Source organism: Carassius carassius, chromosome 40 (genome assembly GCF_963082965.1).
Source record: "Carassius carassius chromosome 40, fCarCar2.1, whole genome shotgun sequence".
Taxonomy (NCBI): domain Eukaryota; kingdom Metazoa; phylum Chordata; class Actinopteri; order Cypriniformes; family Cyprinidae; genus Carassius; species Carassius carassius.
This window is the reverse complement of record NC_081794.1, coordinates 17,223,529-17,245,913: the sequence shown is the minus strand read 5'-3', so window position 1 is coordinate 17,245,913 and position 22,385 is coordinate 17,223,529. Positions and strand designations below refer to the sequence as shown.

Genomic DNA, 22,385 nt, shown 5'->3' with positions numbered 1-22,385 from the left:
GGCCTGATCCAAGTTGTTTACAGCGCTAAGCCTCAGGAGGGATCTGGTTGCTCACAAATCTGGGGCTCTGATTATGTCGTAGCAGAGACGAGACACAAAGCCACACTCTCATTTTCACTTCCTCCTGACCAGGAGACATACATTTAGCTCAGATAGAAAGCCTGTTTGCCTTTGTATAAAGTTATATACCTGTCTAATGTACATATACACTGATGGGAACTACACTTAAAAAAAAGTCTGTAAAAATAGCACAATGTATACTGTATTATTTAAAGGATTTTTCAGTATTTATTTATGTTGTACTAGTACTTTGAATTTTACGCTGCAATACATTGTGTTAACAGAAATGTCCATGAAATGAATAGATAAAGTCCCTTGTAATGAGCTTCCAGTACGCTTTCTATTATCATAATTTTTTTTTTTTTTTGTTTTTTTTACATGAAGGAATTTTTTTATGTACAATCAATGTTTCACATAGTATTGATGCTTAGGTTCTAGCACAATGACTACTGAGGAAACCTGAAGTCCAAATCTAACAAAAATCAAGGCCAAAAAGTATAAAAAATATTGTATCAACCACCAAATCATGGCCCGTACAAATTCAATATTTGCATTTTTTGACATCAAAGAGGCCTTCATCTGGTCAGTTTTGAAGGCAGAGGAGGTTGTGTCAATGAAAATTACACTTTTAATAAGTAACATATTTTGACATTTCTTAAGTGAAATAAGTATTGTATTTCTCATTTATCTCTACTTCCACTTCACATCACGAAATATTGTAAGACTGTATGACATTCTTTTAAGTAAAATATTGTCATACATATATATATATATATATATATATTTTTTTTTTCTTTTTTCTTTGGCATTAATTGTTTGATATAGAAACATCATCAGAAGAATCATCTTGGTTTTAAAGTCACCCATATTTCATATGTGGTACCTAAAAAGGATTGTTTATGTTTGTATAAGTGTACAAAAATGATTTAAATATGGGATAATATGCAGTAGCCCCAAAACGCATTTGGGCAGGTAACCCACATAAAACTGCATGAATTTTCTTGCATTACCAAAATATCAAGCAAGGTGGCATTTTTTTATTTTTATAAAATAATTATATAATTATAATAATAATAATAATATTTATTATAAATAACTATTCATTTTAAATTATTTTTATTTTTTCAATTTGATCAAGTACTAATACCATATTCAATTTTCTGTTCATTCAAAGATCTAACAGTAATTATAGTCTTTATAATAAACAAGCAGATTTTGTTCTTTGTTATTTTAACTGTTTGATATATCTAAATGGATGAGTTACATTTTTCAAATGGCTTTCAAAGACATGGTGTCTTAATTCACAGTTAATTTAATATGTGGTGGGCATGCTGCATATGTGTGTTTGTTTGCGTGAGTATTCATGCATCTACATATGAAAGCCATGTTAAGCGTCCCCATTTTAATTAGTGGACAGGATAAACATACATGTTTGACACACAATGCACACCAGCTCTGCTCTTTTTTTTTCTTTCTTTCTTTTTTTAAATGCTCTGGGGAAGCAGTTGAACTGAGCAGCGCAGGGGCTTAGCGACTGATTACAGAGATTGCTGGTGCCATCCAGAGCCTGCTGGAACACACGAGTCAAGTGGCCTGGCAGCAGGGCGAGATTTGTTTTCTTGGGATTGTGTGGAATTATACCGAGTATTAATTCAGGTCCCTGCAGGATTCTGTGGGAGGCGACGGCTGGCCAGTCATTGCAGCGATGATAAGGATAAGGAGCAGCTGCTGATGCTCAGTTCAGCAAACAGATTAATCAGCCGAGACTCTGTATTAAAAAAATAAGGCACAGAGCAAGTTTGATTGAGACTTACGCTTAGGGAAAAATGAAGGGATCTGGATGCTACATGTAAGGGGGGGAGAGGACAACCAGCTCGTTCCCAAAGCTGTTAAGATGGGATGAATACAGAGCACTGGATATAGCTCTAGTTTCATCATAAAAAACACTCCTTAATCTATATTTGAGACGTACTGGATCTTTATCTGGGAAAGATTATTCTTTCCATTATATTTAACTTAAATAACACATTGTATATGGTTTTGTAATGTTCCCCATAAGCAGCTTGGCAACTGCCAGGCTGAGGAATGTGTTACTGTAGCAAGCTCCGCTCATTTTAAGAGCATGGCAAAATGGCATAATAAGAATGAAAATGTATTTTGTGTATCTTAGTTAATTAAAGGAACATTTTGGGTACAATACAAGTTTGTGGCATAATGGTTATAACCATACAAATTAATGTTCACTTTTATCTCCTTTTATTAGAAAAGAAAAAAAAATAACTGGGTTACTGTGTAGAATCTACAATAGAAGCATGGGCAGATCAATAAATGTAAAAAAAATTCAAAAGACAAATCATAAAATAGTGAAACATTCACCCAAAAATGACAATTGGTTTAAATTTTACTCACCCTCAGGTCATCCAAGATGTACGTTTCTTTACTGAAACCAATGGATCATCTGCAGTGAATGGGTGCCGTCAGAATGAGATTCCAAAAAGTTAAAAACATCACAACATTGATTGATTTATTCATTTTTTGGGCTGAAAAGTCTGAATTGGGAGAGAAATATGCACAGATCAAGCACAGTTTACTAGCAGAAATGGTCCATATCAGTGCTTAACAAATATGTTGGTGGATTTTGGGAGTACAACAGGGAATGGACTTTTTCACTGAAGGAAGCATTATGGTATTTTGGGCAGAAATTATGGTTTACAGTTGAAATCTTAATGAGGAATTTATTACAACAACACAGATTTTCACTTTACAGGATGTGAATTGATGAATTAGAGTTGTGTGGATTAGCCTATTGTGAATTATTGTGATGGTTTTCTCAGCTGTTTGAACTCTCATTCTGACGGCACCCATTCACTGCAGAGGATCCACTGGTAAACAAACGATCTAATGCTACATTTCTCCAAATCCATTCAGATGAAGAAACAAACTCATGTACATCTTGGATGACCTGAGGGTGAGTACAATTTAATCCAATTTTGATTTTTGAATGAACTATAATCAGAAGGTGATTAAAGTGTGGAAAAAAGTGCTTATTAACCTAATATATATATCCAGTTTTACAACTTCATCACCATTACAACACAATGGCATAAACCTAAAATTACTGTGAAATTATATGAACAGCATTACAACTGAAATAATACTTCTTTTACAGAATACTAATACAAATACAAATAATACAAAATCAGCCTTCACCATACAGTTTATTTTTTGTTAATGAGGAGCCAGTCAAAATTATGATTATAATTATTATTATTATTATTGAGGTAATCAACTTACAACAAATGATGTCAGTTAACCTGGACTATTTCTTTAAACTGGGTCTGGCACCATAACATCCACCCCATCATGCAAACCCCTAGTCCAAAATACATAAATAAGCATACAAACTACACACGCATAAACGCATCACTACTTTCCGAGCACCCTGTCTCCTCTCGCAGCTGTGAATATTGAAGTGAAACACTAATAACAACATGTTTGCATTTTTGCGACTGCTCGGTCTCAATTATTTACTGGTGGACTCTTAATGTGACCATGTTGGGCTACAGCTCAGCGCATAGCCTTTCCTTCAGTCAGCTCCACTCTGCCATGTCACCTTGACCGTGTCACTACAGCTTAGGCGCAGACGGGGGTCAGAGTTCACACTGCCAGGTTGCGTGAGTTTACAAGAAGGTAAGGTCCAATCAAGCATGAGACAGCTTTTCACTTCCAGTGTCCGTTAGGCCGCCTCGGCCAAGCAGCTCCTGCGCCATGCACATTAATCCACTCCACAGCATTAATGCACCGAATGAAAGTTTTATGCACCGAATAGTCAGCAAATAGTCACTGCTTTTAAGGCACAAATAAGGCCAGGGTAAGCAGTTGTGTGAACATGGTGTGATTTGGTTTTATATGCTTTTTAACTGTTTATATTAACTGTTTATATTGTGAGATATTTTTCAGCAGTAGCCCACGCCAACTCGAGATGTTTCTACAAAGATCTACAAACTCATTTATGACTAAAAAACAAGGATATGAAAATTGGGTCCAAAATTCTGAGACTATTTTGAATTTGGGATTTCTAATGTAAACCTTGTTATTAAAAATGTTAGTATTTAAAAGAAAAAAAAGTAAAACAAAGAATATTAATATATTATTATATATTATTAGTGAAAATTATATTTAATAATTTTTTTTATTTTATTAGAATTACATTATACATTTTTACATCATTATTAGCATGATGATTATTATTATTATTTCAGATTTGTCACTATTTCAAGGTAACAGCTGTAATATTTTAGGATTTCAAAACAAATAATATTATTAATATTGTAATTACTATCCAATATTATTACTATACTGTTATTATTTATTAGATAAATATTTCATATTCAGCTACTGAATATTGTGAGGTAATACAATTTTCGGATTTTGAAAAAATTAAAACAATCACATTTCTCATTTTTGTAAATAATTTTAATTCGTTTTATATTAAATTTATATTTAACAATTATTACACATTCAACTTTATTTGTAGGTAAGAATTTCTAACAAAACGATTGAACAAAGAATATCATTAATATTTAATATTATTGTATTTCTATTTCTTTAATAAATATTTCAGATTCTGCACATCTATTTCTAAGTAACTGTCAAAAACCGTTATGTGACATTCACCATATGAACTCATTTGTACAGACGGTCAGAATCACAAGTTGCTCACTGGATTATTCTCAAATCATGCTCGTTATGATCATCAGGTTTGTGGAGTTCTTGCAGCTCCATCTGTCATTAAAGCAGAAGAAAGACCCATCAAATAAGACTTAGTTTCAAGTACCACAGGAAATGTTCTCATACGTTAGTTTTTGACGTTTCACTCTATTGTGGCCATCACAATTATAGCCATTTTGATGTAAAATATGGCCATACTGCCCTCTAGTGAACTGTATAATGTTGACATGCAGATAAATCCGAATCAAAGAAGTAATCATTTGACTAAAAAGATAATGAATTCAAAATCTACCTGTAACATTGACTCTTTAATACATTATATTGATAAACACTAAGTTAAATTATCAACTTGTAGCCGCAGACAGACATAACCTCTTTAATTATACACATTTTACTCTTCCTATTATTACATAACAATAACGCAAAGCTTAATTAGCTGGTATAGTCTCACTCATTAAATAAATCGTGTACAGTTGAAGTGAAAGGTTTACATTGCAGAATCTGCTAGATGTTAATTATTTAACAAAAATAAAAGGGATCATAATAAATGCATGTTATTGGTTATTAAGTACTGACCTTTTAAGATATTGCACATAAAAGGTTTACATATACACCACAAGAGAAAATAATAGTTGAATTTATAAAAATGACCCCGTTCAAAAGTTTAGATATATTTGATTCTTAATAGGGTGCTGTTACCTGAATGATCTACAGCAGGTTTTCTTTTTTACTTATTAATGAGTCCCTTGTTTGTGCTGAACAGTTAAACTGACTGCTGTTCTTCAGAAAAATCCTTCAGGTCCCACAAAATCTTTGGTTTTCCAGCATATTTGTGTATTTGAACTCTTTCCAACAATGACTGTATTATTTAGAGATCCATCTTTTCACACTGAGGACAACTGAGGGACTCGTATACAACTATTAAAGAAGGTTCAAACAATGCATTAAGAGACAGGGGGTGAAAACTTGTATTTGAAGATCAGGGTAAATGTAACATTTTCTTTTCGAGGAAACGTAACTATTTTCTGTAGCTACTTAAGGGCAGTACTAAATGAAAAAATTTGATAGGCAAAATAAGAAAAATGTCCACATCTTCATCCTGTTCAAAAGTTAAAATAATTAACTTTTTGCAGATTCTGCAAGGTGTATGTAAACTTTGGACTTCAACTGTATATTATGTATGTCACTCATTTTTAATAAAGTACATACTTTGGAAGGAATCAACAGGGGGCGGTGTACTTCCAGCCATGACATCCATCCATCCAGTTTCCAAACCACTTGTTCTATGTAAAACTGGCGGGAAAACACCCTGAAGGAAGGAACAATCATCACTAGCCCAACAGGTCAGGCTGAAATAACAATTCAGATTTTATGAATGACAATAAAAGTGATCAAATACCTGCATATTTTTATTGTTTTCTAATTAAACCTAAAAAAGAAGATGATTTTATGTCACCAACAATATTATCAAATATGCTACAACAAGACAGCCCTCAAGCTTTTAGATTTCGAAGTGGTTACCTTGCTGATTGCCAGGTAAAGGATGTACAAACAGAGCAGCTGTTTTCTCATCTCTCTTGTTGATGTATCCAGGGAACAGCTCGGAGCTGGGCACGCTTTGGGGTGTGGTGGTGATGGTGTCTTCGATGGGGATGTCCAGGGCACCTCCTTCGGCTGGTGTAATGAAAGGCTGCCGGGCTGTGGCTAGGCCAATAGGGCACACTAAAGCCCAGAATACCAGCTCTGTGGCATGATGAGGAGGGAGGAAAAGTGACTCCCAAAATGTGAAATCTGAAAACAAGGTTGGATCTATGAGTAGGTCTATATTAGAATAAAGTAACAGAATGTTAATAAAAAAATTGTAATAGTTAAAATGAAGAAAAAAAGATTATGATATATTTTCCACCTTTTTTACATTCCTTATTAAATATTTCCTTATTATTATTATTCTTTTCATATTTACCATAAAAATGACATTAAGTCTGGCTAAAACAAAATAAAAATAAAAACAAGTTAAAACAAAATTTTGGAGTGAAAATGAAAATGTGAAATTATATATTTTGTTATAATGTTTTCCCCTTGTAATGTTTTTCTTTGTTGAATATTTTCTCATTTATTATTTAAAACATTTCATATCTACTTTTTTCATTAAATGCTAATAGAAAATGGTCTTACAAATGAAAATGACATTCGTAATGACAAAATATTGAATCATTATGTGTTTTCCTCCTTTTTAATATTTTTTAATCCTTTCTTTGTTTATATTTCAATATTTTCCACAAACTAGACAAGAAATCTTAACAAAATTCAATGAAATGCTACTAGAAAACTTTCATACAACTGAAAATGACAGTCAAAATAAAAAAAATCTAATGTTTTTTCTTTTTATTAATCTTGTGTATTATTTAAAATGTCTCTTATTAACCATAAAATTCACATGAAATCTAGCTAAAAACAATTAGATAAAGTGCTTATTAAAAATGATCAGTCTGACAAAAAAAAAAAATTGTATAAGGTGTTTTCCTCCTTATCATGATTTAAATATTTTCATATTTACTATAACATTGACAAGAAATCTGGCAAGTAAGTACCTTAAATGAACCTTAAGGTCGATGTAAGCAAAAAAAAAAATTTGTCTAAAAAGGAATATTGCCACAGAGGAGACGCCTCTGACAATAATAACACATAGGAGCAAGCTGTGCTTAGTAGTAAGCAAGCGGCACAGACCGACCCAAACCGGTCTCATCTCCATCAGGCCCTGGGTGCTGCAGCAGATGGAAGCTGGGGTTAAATTCAGCTCTGGGTGTAACCATACATAAACAAGCAGAGCAGACCTCAAACATGGCTTCTGGATGCTCTACGGCCTGTAGGGAAGATCCTGGGACGAAAACAAGAGCCCAAACCTGACACTGCTTTCATGAGACATCACTGGTCCACATTCAGCAGAGAATATGATACGCACAACACATCGGCAGCAGCATCTTCAAACAGTCAGTGTGACAACTGTACAGACAGAGAAAGCATGTCCAACATTACCATGTGTTGTCGAGAAGAAGACAAGAAGCGTTCTATTATGGGCTGTCCTTTCTACCTAGTGGTTGCCTTGGACACACATTGTGGACATCACAAAGGAGCCAGTGTACAGTCCTGTGCAGACGCCTTGGCAGGCGCTCTGGCCATAGTAGCGATGTTCCCTCTCTGTGCAATGATGTAATGTTTTGGAATGATCGGAGCAGCTCAGCGAGAACTGGAGTCAGAGTAATGGATGAGTGGTTTCTGTGGATAGAGTTTTGTTTAAGAGTTTTCTTCTTCTTTTTATTTTTCGGTGGGTTGATTCAGTTGTCCATCATGGACCATGGCAGATCTAAGGCTTGCACTTTGCATGTAATTTAGAGCTCTAAATTGAAGGTTTGTAGCCAAGAACTGCATCTACTATGATTAGTGTTCTACCACTTTCCAATCCACTAAGAGCAGTTAATCTTTAGTTTATATACACAAGTTGAATCACGCAAAAGGAGATGGCCCTGTAACTCATTGTTACATATTACATAATACACGGGTCTAATCATTTCTACATTTGGGATGCCAGTGTGGTGAGGACTGCAAAGAGAAACTGCCAATTTAAAGTGATGGCAATTTCACATGGACTGAACTTAAATAGCCACTGAACTAGGATCCCACAAACACGGCTTGTAATAGGCAGCTCTTCTTTCAAAGAGTCAATGAGTTCAGTGTGAAAACAAATAATGTTTTCACTCAATTAAATTTTTATGCATGCATGCATTTAACCAATTGGCTAGACTCAATTTCAATCAATTATGAATATACCAAAAATGGGTTTACTAGTCAAGTTTAGATTTTCAAATGTCAAATGTCAAAAAAGTAGCATTGCTTTGAACTTGATAAAAATGTATCACGGTTTGCACAACCACATGATAATTATAAAAAATGTTTCTTTAACAGCAAATCAGCATATTAGAATGATTTCAGAAGAGTCATGTGACACTGAAAACTGGAGTAAATTACTAAAAATCTACACAAACATATATTACACACACATATATTACACAAAAAATATTTTAAATGCAATTAATCATGAATAATCGTTTGACTGCATTAATTAAAATAGAAAACAGCTATTTTAAATTGTAATACTAATTCAGAATATCATTGTTTTTACTGTATTTTTGAAAATCTAAACTGTTCTCATCTTAATTTTTGTCTGTTAAATTCCACATAAAGAGAGTAAATAATAAACTCCAAAAATGGAAAAACCCATCATAATGTAAAATCATATTTCAACACAGGGGGCACTGTAGAGGCTGCAAGACCTGAAATGCACGTAAGAGACATCCATTCCAAAATGTGCAGGGCTGAGGTTCTCGAGAACCAATAGGCCAATATTTGGCTATGAAAAAAATCCTTTAAAAAATTGGGGAGGAGTTGGGGAGGAGAATCGGATTTCAAGCACCTGAGTTGAATTTATGTGGAGTTGAAAGGCAGGGTGCGCGCACTAGAACTACTGAAGTCTGGGGGAGTTACCAAAACCACGTGCGGGAAGGGCGGGGCTTCAGTCAGCGGACTGTTGAAACTTTGTCGAGCTCCGCCCTTAACAGCTGCAGCGCATTTATACACATGTGCAAACTTTGCCCATGTATGACACTCCCCAAAACCTGTGCGGCTCAACTCCAAAGAACTCCAGCGCCTTTCCAACTCCGTTTGAAGAGGCAACCCCCGTCCAGCCGTGGATTTCTCTGAGTACACAAAGATCCTTCTCGGTCCGAAGACTTTTTCCCCCTGAGCTGGAACTCACTATAGAAAATGTCTGCTTCGGTGCTGTCTTCCATATATGATTTCGACAGGGTAAGAGTTTATATTTTTTATTATTCACCTTTTTTTCAGCTTATCTTATTTAGTTGATCTTTCTTTGTTTGTTTCCTCAGTTTATCCGCGTTGGCAAACTTGTAACACGAGAGCTCTGTGTTTACTCGCTAGACTTCATAATAACGCGTTGTTGGGAGACCGGGACTCTTCTAACTCGTTTTGCTTCAACTTCTGTAACTCCGTTACAAACAGTGTTTTTGCGTTATGTGTCACAAACTTTGATATAATATCCACATATATGTATATTACAAATTAAAGTAGTTTTTGAAATCCATAGACTCAAATTGTCAAGTACAAGGAGGTCTGTTGTGACAAACATACCACAGTAGTGATTATAAGCTGTAACATCAGTTGAAAACCTTGATTTTAGGTTTTTTGAATGAATTTGTGATTTAATTACATGCTCAAAATAATATGCCACACATTTTAAATCTCTTATTCCAAATATATTGGACAGCATGTACAATTTTAACCACACAGAGCAAATAAAATGCAACAAACACAGAAATGCATAAAGCATAGGTTTGTCTTGTCATTTATTTTTAAATTTGTATACATATTTACCTATATTCAGTTCATTCAGTATCATCATTAACAATAATAATTTGATTATCATTTAACAGTCACTCTGCCACTTACCAAATTTTACTTTTTTTTACTTTATTTTTTTTATCATATATACATTCATACATACATACTTTCCTATATCTTATGCCACCTTAGGAGGCTGATAGTCATGTACAATAGTGTTTTAATTCCTGTTTTTCATTTGCTAATTGCTGGTTAAACTAATGGCGATGAATCTTAAACTTATTTGACATCCATGCTTAGAAATTCTTATTGTTTTCTTTCAGGAAAAAGTCCCAAGTTCAAATGCAATCTATCTCCACAATATGCTGGAAAAGAGGAATGTCGGGGTCCCATTTGCTGCTTCCAATACCAACAGCAACCGTTCTTTTGGTTATTTCAGGAGTAACTCATCAAACCACATGGACGTCAACATGAGCAACAGGCTGCAGATCGGTTTCGAGAGCTCAACACCTGCATTCATGAATAAAGAAAACAAGTACAGAGACCGTGCATTCAGTGACGCGGGGGAACGCAGTCAACAACTTCAGGAAATCCTTCAACAAAAGCCCGGCTCTCAGATCAACTCAACCCGCTACAAAACTGAACTTTGCAGGCCTTTTGAGGAAAACGGTTCGTGCAAGTACGGGGAAAAGTGTCAGTTTGCTCACGGCTATCACGAACTGAGAAACCTGTCCCGCCACCCGAAGTACAAGACAGAGCCATGTCGCACATTCCACACTATTGGTTTCTGCCCATACGGCCCTCGCTGCCACTTCATTCACAACGCAGATGAGCGCAGAGCTGCTACGTGTAACGCTCAGCCGCGGCTCAGCAGGGAGATTGGTGTCCTGGAAGAGAATGAGTCCTCAAACCCATTCCTGAGATTGAGGGAAAGACCGAAGCTGCACCACAGCCTGAGCTTTTCTGGCTTCTCCAGCTCCTTCAGCAACGAGTCCGCTTTGATTGACAACCAAACATCACGTACGCCCCCGCCACCCACCTGCACACTCACTCCCAGCTCACCCTGTCTGAATGCGTTCACGTTCCCCGATCACGATCTTAAGGCTCTTCTTGCCCCAATCATCCCTCAAACCCATAGTGCTTTTAACCATCTGACCAGCAGTGGCTTGTACAGTAACATCCAGACCAACGCTAGCCCCCCATCGCCACCTTTCAAAATGAGCCACTTGCCCTCCATGCATCCGCTCTCAGAGTCTCCAGTGTTCGATTCTCCACCAAGCCCACCGGATTCCCTCTCCGATCCCGAAGGGTACCTGAGCGGCTCTTGCTGTTCTTCTGGCACAATCAGCGGCTCGGAGTCACCCAGTATGGACGCAAATAGACGTTTGCCAATCTTCAGCAGGCTGTCGATTTCAGATGATTGACTTGCTATTATTGTTATAGCCTTTTATCCAAGTAGTGCCAACATGAGTTTCAGGTCAAATATCAGTCTCAGCCGTTGGTTATCTCTAAGTGTTTGTCTCATGATTGAGATCTGATTATATTATATTTCTTCTTTCTCATTTTTCCTTACCAAAATGATGGCTTCAACAGTCTAGAAAAAGGCCTACTTAGAAGTAACTATCTTGGGAAAACATTCCATAAGTTTGGAAGTGGTGTGAGAGCACAAGAACTGGGACTCATAAGTTGGTCATGGAATGTCACTGCATATTTTTTTTTTTTAAAGCTGTGTGGTATCATTGCATTTTGCATCGTGCTTTGAAATCTATTTAACTTATTTATTGTCATGTGAAAGTATAGCCTTCAAGGATAAATTGAGTCCATATGGTATTTATCAAATCTAAAGCAATACACTTGTATTCCTGTTTAAATTGTGATCGCCAATATTAATCTGGAAACCGTTGGGTTCGTCTCACAATAATATATTTTTGTTAACTCATTTATTTGACTGTAAATAGGTAAATAATTTAAGATTGTATGCTATTTATTTCAATTTTGTTTACTGTGTGTGTTTATATTAAAAAAGTGGGAGCATCTGATGAGGTCACGCTGTGATTTCTTGTGCAGGAGGGAGGGAAGCGTCAGAGGATCTATGGGCATTTGTAGAATGTAGCCTATCTTATGTCTTTATGGCCTTAACTAACTAACTGGCTTCACACCTACGAATATGACTGTTTTCTTTTTTTACCAACATTAACGACAACCCAAAAAAGTGTCCATTTGCACACAGTTGCGCAATGATTGCAGTCTAGTGCCAGAGAATGTAGCCCTCTCCTATCTAGAGGTTAATAACTAGCTAATATGTGCCTGCTGGGGTTGAAGATCCCACATAGTTTAACCTAAATAAAAAAGTTGCTGTGGTGTATATCTAAAGCCAATCGAATTGAATGTAGCTCATAGATCAAGATGCCTTTTTTATGGTGACTGAGATGCTATTTCGTTGTTTATTTTTCTACTTTTAGAACATTTGAACGCACCATTCCTAATGAAAGATACTCTGCCTTTCAACTGTGCTTCTTTAGACATGCTGACTGGGGATATTAAGTTTTGTAGTTGGTTAATAACTATTACTTTAACTTTTTATATGAAGTAAAGCAACACTGAATGTAATAAACGAACGTCAGCTGGAGTTGGAGTATGTATACAAAGTGTGCAGAGAAAACTTGTACTGTATGTTGTTTATATATATATATATTCTATAGAACTTCTAATAAAGGCATTTTTGAACAAGATCTGGATGTTTGGAAGGGTTTTTATTCCACAGTGGAAATAAGAGTTGCTCAATGCTCAGTACAGGGCTTATTCATGAGGTGTCTTGTAAATTATTTTCTACTCCATTTCCCATCCTCCTGCTCTTCTTTCAGGGAAAAATAGCGACTTCAATGTCCTAGCGTTTGGTCTCCTCTCTTAATAGACTGTTCGGTAGAGGCCTGCTTTGTGTATATGGCAGATTATGAAGTTTGGTGGGGGGAGTTGTGGCCTTCCACCGCAATCTTTGAAAGGTAGTTTATTGCAAAAAATGTATTTATACAGATGTGTTCAGTATCATATATAAGCAGCCTACAGAGTCTTCTGCAGTTGAAATTCTCAGTACTTATCGTAAGAAAAGCAATTAGGAAAACACAGGCAGACATGTGTATCAGTGTTAAGGGTCTGCTCGTGAAGATAAGGTGCTTTGCAAATATTTACATACTAAGAACTTCTTAGACAACTCTGTTTAACTTGGAGTGTTCAAAATGTATGGCATGTCACAAGCATATGTATGATAAGGTTGATAAACAGTCAAGTTATTGCGTTAGCTTTTAAATGTGAAGCTATATTTGAATGTATCGTGGATCCACTGTGCGTGTGTGTGAGAGTAGTGGGGGTCCTTTGCGTGTCAGTGTGCTTGTGCAAAAGAAAGGTTGTCGGCCATTAATGAACCACATCTCACAAAAGCAGGAAACCACTCTGTTCGCTGATTAGGGACTCTTGGGAGCAGAGCTATTCCTCTTGGATATTTTCCACCCCTCTTTTGTGATTTATGTGGAGTAGGCTTCAGGCACAGGGCCATTTTTCAGATATGCATAAATACACTTCATCAAACTTTGAGTCAGAGTGAATTATGTTCTTTGACAGTCATTACAAAAGCTAAAATTATCAGGATTTAAAATACTCCATGTTCTCATTTAATAATATAATATAATATAATATAATTGTTTAATTATATTATTAAATTGTACTATTGAAACATTTATATAAAACTAATTTAATTATGTATTATAACATATCCCCCACAAACACTGGATCCAAAAATGCTGAAATATGTTAATTAAATTTCATTTTCCAATAAAACTATATACAAGACTTGTTAATTATTAATAGTATGTCATATAAATGAATTATACATTATTAAATGAATTATATACCGGTTCATATATTGTGTGTCTGCATCTCTCTCTCTCTCTCTCTCTCTCTCTCTCTATATATATATATATATATATATATATATATATATATATATATACACACACACACACACATACACATAATCATCAATAGTCAATGATCAGTTAGTAAAACAAGAAGTACAATCATAGTAAATAAAGGGTTTATCATAGTCTCTATTGGGTGTGGCTGTTTTTAATACCAGAATGCTTAGTTTGAAATTTCGAGGAATAGGGTTGTTGCATTGAAGGATTGAGGACTGGCTCCACTTTGGCTCAGGCTTATCTTCAGCAGCTAAGCACCTGTGACAAACAAACCAATTGGTCTGTGCCTTTCCTGTTTTGTTGTCAGAAATGTGTGCTTGGTGCAAGTTTCAGTGCCTCCATGCACAAGGCAAGGAAGTCCCACCCTCCTCCTCCTCTTCCACAAGTGCTGGAGTCTAAAAAGCACTAAGTGAACACTTCCTTCCTTGAGCAAACAGTCCTATACTCATAACCCCATGTGTCCTGCCTCTGCGGTAGCTGTATTGTCTTAAACGTTATCTGAGAGCAACCGAGGGAAAGCCAACACAATATAGTTCAGTGAGTCATAAGAAAAGTTAGAGCAGATCACATCCATAAACACAAATTCAGAGGGGTGTGGCGGCTAAGAGTTTACTGGCCTGATAGAGCTATCACCCTGCTTGATTTAGTTTCCTCCAAGTTGGGTTAGATTCCAATGCAGATATAGTGATGCTTGGAATGAGACAAACTCCACCATATGGACTCAAGGAGATGGGAAGTCTCTACAGTGGATAGATTCACTGGCATAATAGAATCAGGGACACGGAAATAAACTGTGGAGCATGATGAATCTGACGTGTCACACAGTGCAAAACAATGAATTCAAAGAGCACTTAAAGAGCAACGCACTCAGTAGGGGTCTAAACTAAAGGAAATGAGAGGCCCATCTGGGACTTGAATCAGAATACTACAGCACAAAACAATGGCACAACCTGTTCACTCAACAGAATTCATGTGGTGATGTTTGCTTGCCATGGAAGCCTGTTTCCACCTAAAAAAAAAAAAAAAAAAAAACATTCACAATTGTGACTTTATGTCCTGAGACTACTTCTAGTAGCGGCTTTGTATGTAACAGTGTGAGAAATTTTCAAATGTGGGTCCATATCTCACAAAAACAACTTGAAAATAAGACCATAAAATATATTTTGCACAATAGACACTCACACTTTATATCTCAAAATTGAGAATATTCTCACAGTTGCAATTTTACATACATTTCTTTCTCAAAAATGAAGACTTAGTTTTTTTGGAAGTGCAAATTTATTTTGCGCAATAGATACTTTATCTCAAAATTTAGACTATTTCTCAGAGATGCAGCTTACAACTGTAACTTCCTTTCGACTTTGTCACACAGATGCAACTTTCTCAAAATTAAAAGGATAGTTCAACCAAAAATTAAACTTCTGTTGAATAATTTATATATATATATGAGTTTTCTTTATTTTCATGACTATGAAAATTGTAGACTCACACTGAAGTCATCAAGGGCTATTTGACCAAGAAGGAGAGTGATGGGGTGCTGCGCCAGATGACCTGGCCTCCACAGTCACCGGACCTGAACCCAATCGAGATGGTTTAGGGGTAAGCTGGACCGCAGACTGAAGGCAAAAGGGCCAACAAGTGCTAAGCATCTCTCTGGGAACTACTTCAAGACTGTTGGAAGACCATTTCAGGTGACTACCTCTTGAAGCTCATCAAGAGAATGCCAAGAGTGTGCAAAGCAGTAATCAAAGCAAAAGGTGGCTACTTTGAAGAACCTAGAATATGACATTTTCAGTTGTTTCACACTTTTTTGTTATGTGTATAATTCCATATATAATTCCACATGTGTTAATTCATAGTTTTGATGCCTTCAGTGTGAATCTACAATTTTCATAGTCATGAAAATAAAGAAAACTCTTTGAATGAGAAGGTTTGTCCAAACTTTTGGTCTGTACTATATATATATATATATATATATATATATATATTATTTCTTATTTTCATTTAACTTAAATGTACTTTTTTCACTCAATTTCTTATTTTCAAATTAATCATCTCATATTTCTTTTCTTAGGTAAAAATTGACTTCCATAGTGTGCAGATGTGAAGTGACTTAAAACCTGTTAACTTAAGACATTCTTATTGATTTAAAGTCATGCTCTCATTCAGTTGGTGTTGGCTTAATACATATTTTCACTACATCAGTTTAAATATATTTATCTTTATTGAAGCACTCCAGCCCCCCGTCCAAGTTTCTGATGTTGATTCATACAGTGAATAAGCCACCTTTCTGGTCCCCTGCTACCCTGGCTGTAAATAGGTCAAGCACACACACATTAACATACAGTTTGCTATGTTAGAGTCTACTGTGACGTCAGTATGAAGCGTACACGAAACTGACCTTGAGCGCAAGGCTGGTAAAAGAGAATAGCCTTTCTGTTTCTCCTGACTGCAAATGGGATGTTCACATGTAATCATTACCTAACTCCTTCTGTGGGTTAAAGGAAGATGCCTGGACCTCTATTTGCAGACAAACAAAAAAATTCAAAATTTGTGTTTAATAACAAGTAGTCTAAATACTTTTGTCATTAAGCATAAGCTGTGTTTTAACACATTATTTGGCAACTATAACAATAACAGAACAGTATTGGAATATACTGTACTGGAATTACTTTCAGAGTGATTTTCTTGTTGATGAATAAAAAAAGACATTGATAGCCAATCAGAATCCATCCTGATAAACAGCTCGAGTATTTAAAGTGGCAGTTGAGATGACAGAACTGCAACACACCTTGATAAGTAGAACTTTATAGAATATAATGAATATAATTATCTTTATAGTTATCATTACAATATTTTTTTCTTGATCTGAAGGTGCCTTAAGGCAGCATCACACTTATTCTTCATGCAGAAGGCAATCCCAATAATGCATTGCGAAAATTCTGTAAAAAAAAAAAATCTATTTGTTCTGGCTAAAATATATTTCAAATATGATGAAATAGATGTTGTAAACAGCACAATTTAGGGAATATATATGCAAAGAGGCAAGAAAATACATTTCCAGTCTTGAAATATTTATTTTTTAAATAGATATTTAGATATATACTATATATATATATATATACACATCACAATTTTCTCAGTAATTATATTTCTAAAGGTGCTGTTGACATGAAAGGTATAGTTTCAGTCCCACCTGATGGCCTATAAAAAGGTGTCTCATGACGGTGTCACACAAGAAACATTTCATGATGGGTAAAAGCAAAGAGCTCTCTCAAGACCTTATTGTTGCAAAACATACTGATGGCACTGGTTACAGAAGGATTTCTATACTTCTGAATGTTTCAGAGAGCACTTCTGGAGCCAATCCGGAAGTGGAAAGAACATAATTTCACCATAAACTGGCCACGATCAGGTGCTCCTCGCATGATTTCTGACAGAGGACTGAAAAAAATTATCAGAAGAGTTTTCCAAGAGCCAAGGATCACTTGTGGAAAGCTTCAGAAGGACCTAGAATTAGCATGTACAATTGTTTTAAAGAAAATAATAAGTACAATGAGTAATGCACTCAACCGCTGTGGCCTGTATACATGCTCGCCACACAAGACTCCGTTGCTGAAGAAAAAGCTGAATGTTGAAGCTGGTTTAAAGTTTGCTGCACCACATTTAGAAAGCCTGTGAAATACTGGGAAAATATAGTCTGGTCAGAGGAGACCAAAATTGTACTCTTTGGATGTCATAATACACACCATGTTTAGAGGTCAAATTGCACTGCACATCACCCCAAAAACATAATGGTGTAGCACTGGCAAAAGTCATATAACTGAAGGAAGGATGAATGGAAAAATGTACAGAGACATTCTTGATAAAAATCAACTTGATAATTTTTTTTTTTAAATGTCAGTTTGAAACTATTTATGTTTTTTAAGACAATCTTGTTCTCTTCATGTTGTCTCTGTTACTCATTTGCTTCATGTAGGGAGTAATATTTGTATTTTTTTTTATCAGACAGGCAATGATGTAGGTCACTAGGTTTTGGAGCAGAGCTAAAGTTAAAGGCAGCTTTGGCAGACATGACCAATTATTATTTTGTCAGGTAACTGAAAAGGTGAAAATACTTCATTGACAGTCACATACCAACCACAGTCAAGAGTGATGGACACATTAAGAATTTCAGAAGACGTTTTGTCCGCAAGTACACCCAGGCATCTGTCAACAGATAATTCACACACACACAAAAAAACACAAATTTAACTCAAAGAGTAGACGTACTCTTTCTCTCAACTCTTGAACAATAAGATACAGTCACCATGTGAAGGCCACAGCTCTGGCCGCAGCCTTTTGCAACACTTTGGTGGTAAAAACCATCATAGAGAGCCAAAGACACTGAGTCTGGACCACTCCACAGATGTTTATTTGAATCCACATTCAGACTTCATTCAGATACTTCTTCCATCTTTTCTGTGTTCCATGTTTACACAACTCTGAGGCTGTTTGGATGTTCTTGTGGACTTGTGCTGCATGTGCGCTTCATTTTTCGCATACTCCAGGGACTGGAAAGAAACCTAACACCACACAGTCATCGCACTAACTTGACTTGGCTCTCACAAATCAACAGACAGGCATGAGACGGCTAGAGGACGACTGAGCTCAGAGCGAATATCAGTGCATATAAACAATTTCCTGTCTGACTCACGATCTGGGACTTTGCTCCTGCAGGAAAACAGGACGAACCACTTTTACAGCACTTTGAATTGATTGCATATAAAAGCTAAAGTCAAACAGATAAGACTCTTCTATAAAAATCATATATAGGCAATAACACCCTGTAATTAATTTATGGATGCTGATTTAGGGATTTCCATTTTTTTTTTTTGTAACCAGATTGAATTTGGGTTCCTTGCCAAAGTTGCCTTTGGCTTGCTAGTTGAGGTTTAAAAGATGTTAATATTAACATTAAGTATTGATTTGACGTCACTGACACTACTCATACTAAATAATCACCCTATTGTCTACTGTGGAGCTGCTTTATAGCTGAATCAAATTCATTCATAATTGACACGATTTGCAACAACAACAGTTATTGAACTGAACTGAATCAACATTTGAAGTTTATCTCATTAAGCTGTTACTTTTGTACTCTGAAGCTGCTTTGAAACAATATTATTGTATAAAGTTCTGTAAAAAATGAAGATGACTTGATATGACTGTATATTAAGGTTACCATTTGGGGTTCCTTGCATGACATATTGAAGGATCCGACTGGGGAACTGCTAACCTCCAGCAGTTATCCTGTCATATAGAAAAACGTTTTGATGCATGTATATGAAACACCGCTTTCATTAGCAAACCCCCTTAAGACTTACAGCAAGTAGTCAATCAGGAAGCTCACCTGAGCTTCAGGTAGAACATGTACACACACCTCAGCCCTGAAGGAGAAAATGATATATGAGTATGTCTGTATTTAATCCATAGTTACCTGCAGCTAAAGCTAATTATCTTACCTGTCTTCACCTTGAATAGTTCTGGATTCAGAGGCTTTAGAGTTGCTGATGAGGAGAGTTGGCTCTCAAACCACACGTCTGATATAAAGATCAAATGAAAACACACTGAAGTGTTTACAGGGTAAACGGCTCGTCACTTGAAAGAAGAAGAAACTGACACTACATAAACTGGCTATGTGGAAGTGCATGTATTCAAGTGTGTAGAGAAATTAGTGTCTATACAATCACTTTTATGTCCCATGAATTGATTTTTATACCAACATATAAATCCTTTTTTGGTATGAAGGTCACAAACTACCACTTAATCACTTACTTACATTTACTAATGACTAATGTGTAGATTTAATTTTTTCTTACCCATGAATAGGTAGCTATAAAATTTAATACAGCAAGACAAATGAGTTTGTCATCACCATCAGTGTGTCTGCTTTTTTACATTATTATTAAAATAAATTTAATTAAATTACAACAAAGGACAATCAGTCAATTCAGAATCTACGCAATTATGCAAAACATCATATGTATACTTTTTGCTTTACACAAAGCCTTACAACCAAAACAATGAAAAGCACCAGTTAAAATGTCAACAGTGTAGCATACCTATCTACAGTCTTGTCTGGATTGTAGATAGTGTCTTCTGCTCAACTTCTTCATGTGTTTTACAGGCCCCTCTCATAATATCTTTCTCACCTGATAAGCACTGTGAGGCTAGACTGACAAGCCTTTGCTTTACTGTCATTGCAGGACCATAAAATGGCGAAACAGCTGGGCGTAAGTGCAGTTTTTACACACTCAGGGATTTAGTACACTAGAACTGGATGAAGATTAGCATGAATTAACATCAATCTCTATCTTAGCAGTGACATTTAAGTGTTTTAAAAAGCCAAACGTTGCAAAACAGAGTGTTGGTTTTTCAGGTATGCCTGGTAGTTTAACCCATGTAACCTTATACCCCTCTGTAAACCAATGATTAATGGTTGACCATGAGATAATGGAATTGTAAACCTTTGCAGGTCAACAGCTCAATATTGAGGCTGTAACTCTGCGAACATGGGCATGTCTTCAGGCTGTACAGACATCCACGTGCTGTCTATCATACATATGTTTAAAAATTTATGACAAATCATTACCAGACAAATTTCAGCAATTCAAACCATTTTTGGCTTGCTTCTTTTCTTTAGAAAGAAATGGAAAAATACCAAGGTAACATCTGTTCTGAAAGCTTTCATTCCACTAGAACTGTTACGACTGAGTTTGTAGAGCAAAACTTGAGTCTATTTGACGTCAGAGTTCAGTGTGTTTGATTGATGTGCAAATTATTTCTCAAACTTGGATGCATGCCAGTGAACCACGCCTGTGTTCGTTTGAAAAGGCTGTTTGGAGTACGGTTCATAAACTCTGCAACGGTAATGCAATCTGGCCTAACAGAAGTGAATAACTATTGATGTAACTATGTAATTTGCACCTCTGCATTATCCATCAGTTTTATTAAAGTCTCATTTGTATGTTATTAGTATTTGTAATAAATTACATGCAGAGGAGCTCACATTCTTAACATTTCTTCTAATGCAAGCGTGGAATCAAACTTGAGTTCAGACCAAGCAACCTAGACCAAGAGTAGAAAGAGTCTAAAAGATGGTACACTAAAAAGACAACATTGTTTATTTAGCAAAAACCACTGTTTTGATTATAAATATCATACAGTGATGCTCGCTACTGTAATAATCTTGTGCAGGTTGGAAACAACACTACACTGCTTGATAGTGTATTTAATCCTATTATAATATCAACAAAGACTTTCCTCAGAGATCTATGACCTTCTAGTTTAATTCAAGCTATGCTATTAGCAAAACTTCTATGATTACTATTTTATGACAAAGAAATTTTAAGGAGAATAAAGTAGATGTTCTGCAAAGCAGGTATGTGTACCATTCAGAAATTAATTGTGAATGCCTTTTAATTTGCTAGTCGATTCATGAAATTGAAATGAAGCAGGATGCAGAGTTGTAAGTCAAATTTGAGTGTAAATAAGCAGAAATCAAAAGTTAAATAAATCAGAATTTTTTTTTTTTTTTTTTTAACTAGAAAAGCAAAGTTGCTCAAGACAAACACTAAATGCTGGTTTGACAAAGTTTAAAAAGCCTTTAAGTTTGGACAGACAGGTAGATAGATGGATAGATGACATAACCTTGCATGCCCTCAGCTTGTCTACATTTCATGTTCTATTTTTACATCTAAGGCCCCGTGCGTCTCTGTCCAAACTCGCTCTGATATTCTATCTCTCTGTATCTGTATCTCTTGCGGTTCATCTGTAGGATAAAATGAGAGGTCAGCCACAGACCACCACCAAATGACCATGATCATTGTTTGGACACAGATGCTAAGACATTTGTGGTCAGAATGCTGACGAGGCATTAAAAAAAAACATCAGATAATCACTAATCAGGAGATGCTGACATGAACCACATCTGAGTGTCCCTGTGTGATCAGAACTGGCCTGGCCTGCAGACTTAACATCATCACTGACGAACTGAGAGGAAGTGAAAAACTCCCTTGAGAATCTGTGTGACGGTCTGTTGGAAATATTTGCGTTTCATGACCCTTGGGGCAGCGTGGCAGAGGCCTCCTCCAGCTCTATATTGATGTAGTAGAACAGTACCGTTCCCCTCCAAGAGTTGCCTTGCCATCTGGACTTCTGCAAGAA

General features: G+C 35.9%; 1 protein-coding gene and 1 long non-coding RNA gene across 2 annotated transcripts; one reads left to right on the top strand and one right to left on the bottom strand.

Moving 5' to 3' along the window:
• Positions 1-4,609: 4,609 nt before the first annotated feature.
• On the bottom strand, positions 4,610-8,061 carry LOC132121775 (uncharacterized). The gene is made up of 5 exons (XR_009426309.1): positions 7,883-8,061; positions 7,626-7,794; positions 6,313-6,582; positions 6,001-6,140; positions 4,610-4,845 (listed from the first exon to the last, which is right to left on the bottom strand). It is a non-coding gene; the product is annotated as an uncharacterized LOC132121775 (long non-coding RNA).
• A 1,367-nt stretch (positions 8,062-9,428) lies between these two features.
• Positions 9,429-12,938, top strand: LOC132122248 (mRNA decay activator protein ZFP36L2-A-like). The gene is made up of 2 exons (XM_059532285.1): positions 9,429-9,654; positions 10,530-12,938. Exons 1-2 carry the CDS (start codon positions 9,613-9,615, stop codon positions 11,628-11,630), a joined length of 1,143 nt encoding a protein of 380 aa, XP_059388268.1. The 5' UTR covers positions 9,429-9,612; the 3' UTR covers positions 11,631-12,938.
• The last annotated feature ends 9,447 nt before the right edge of the window (positions 12,939-22,385 follow it).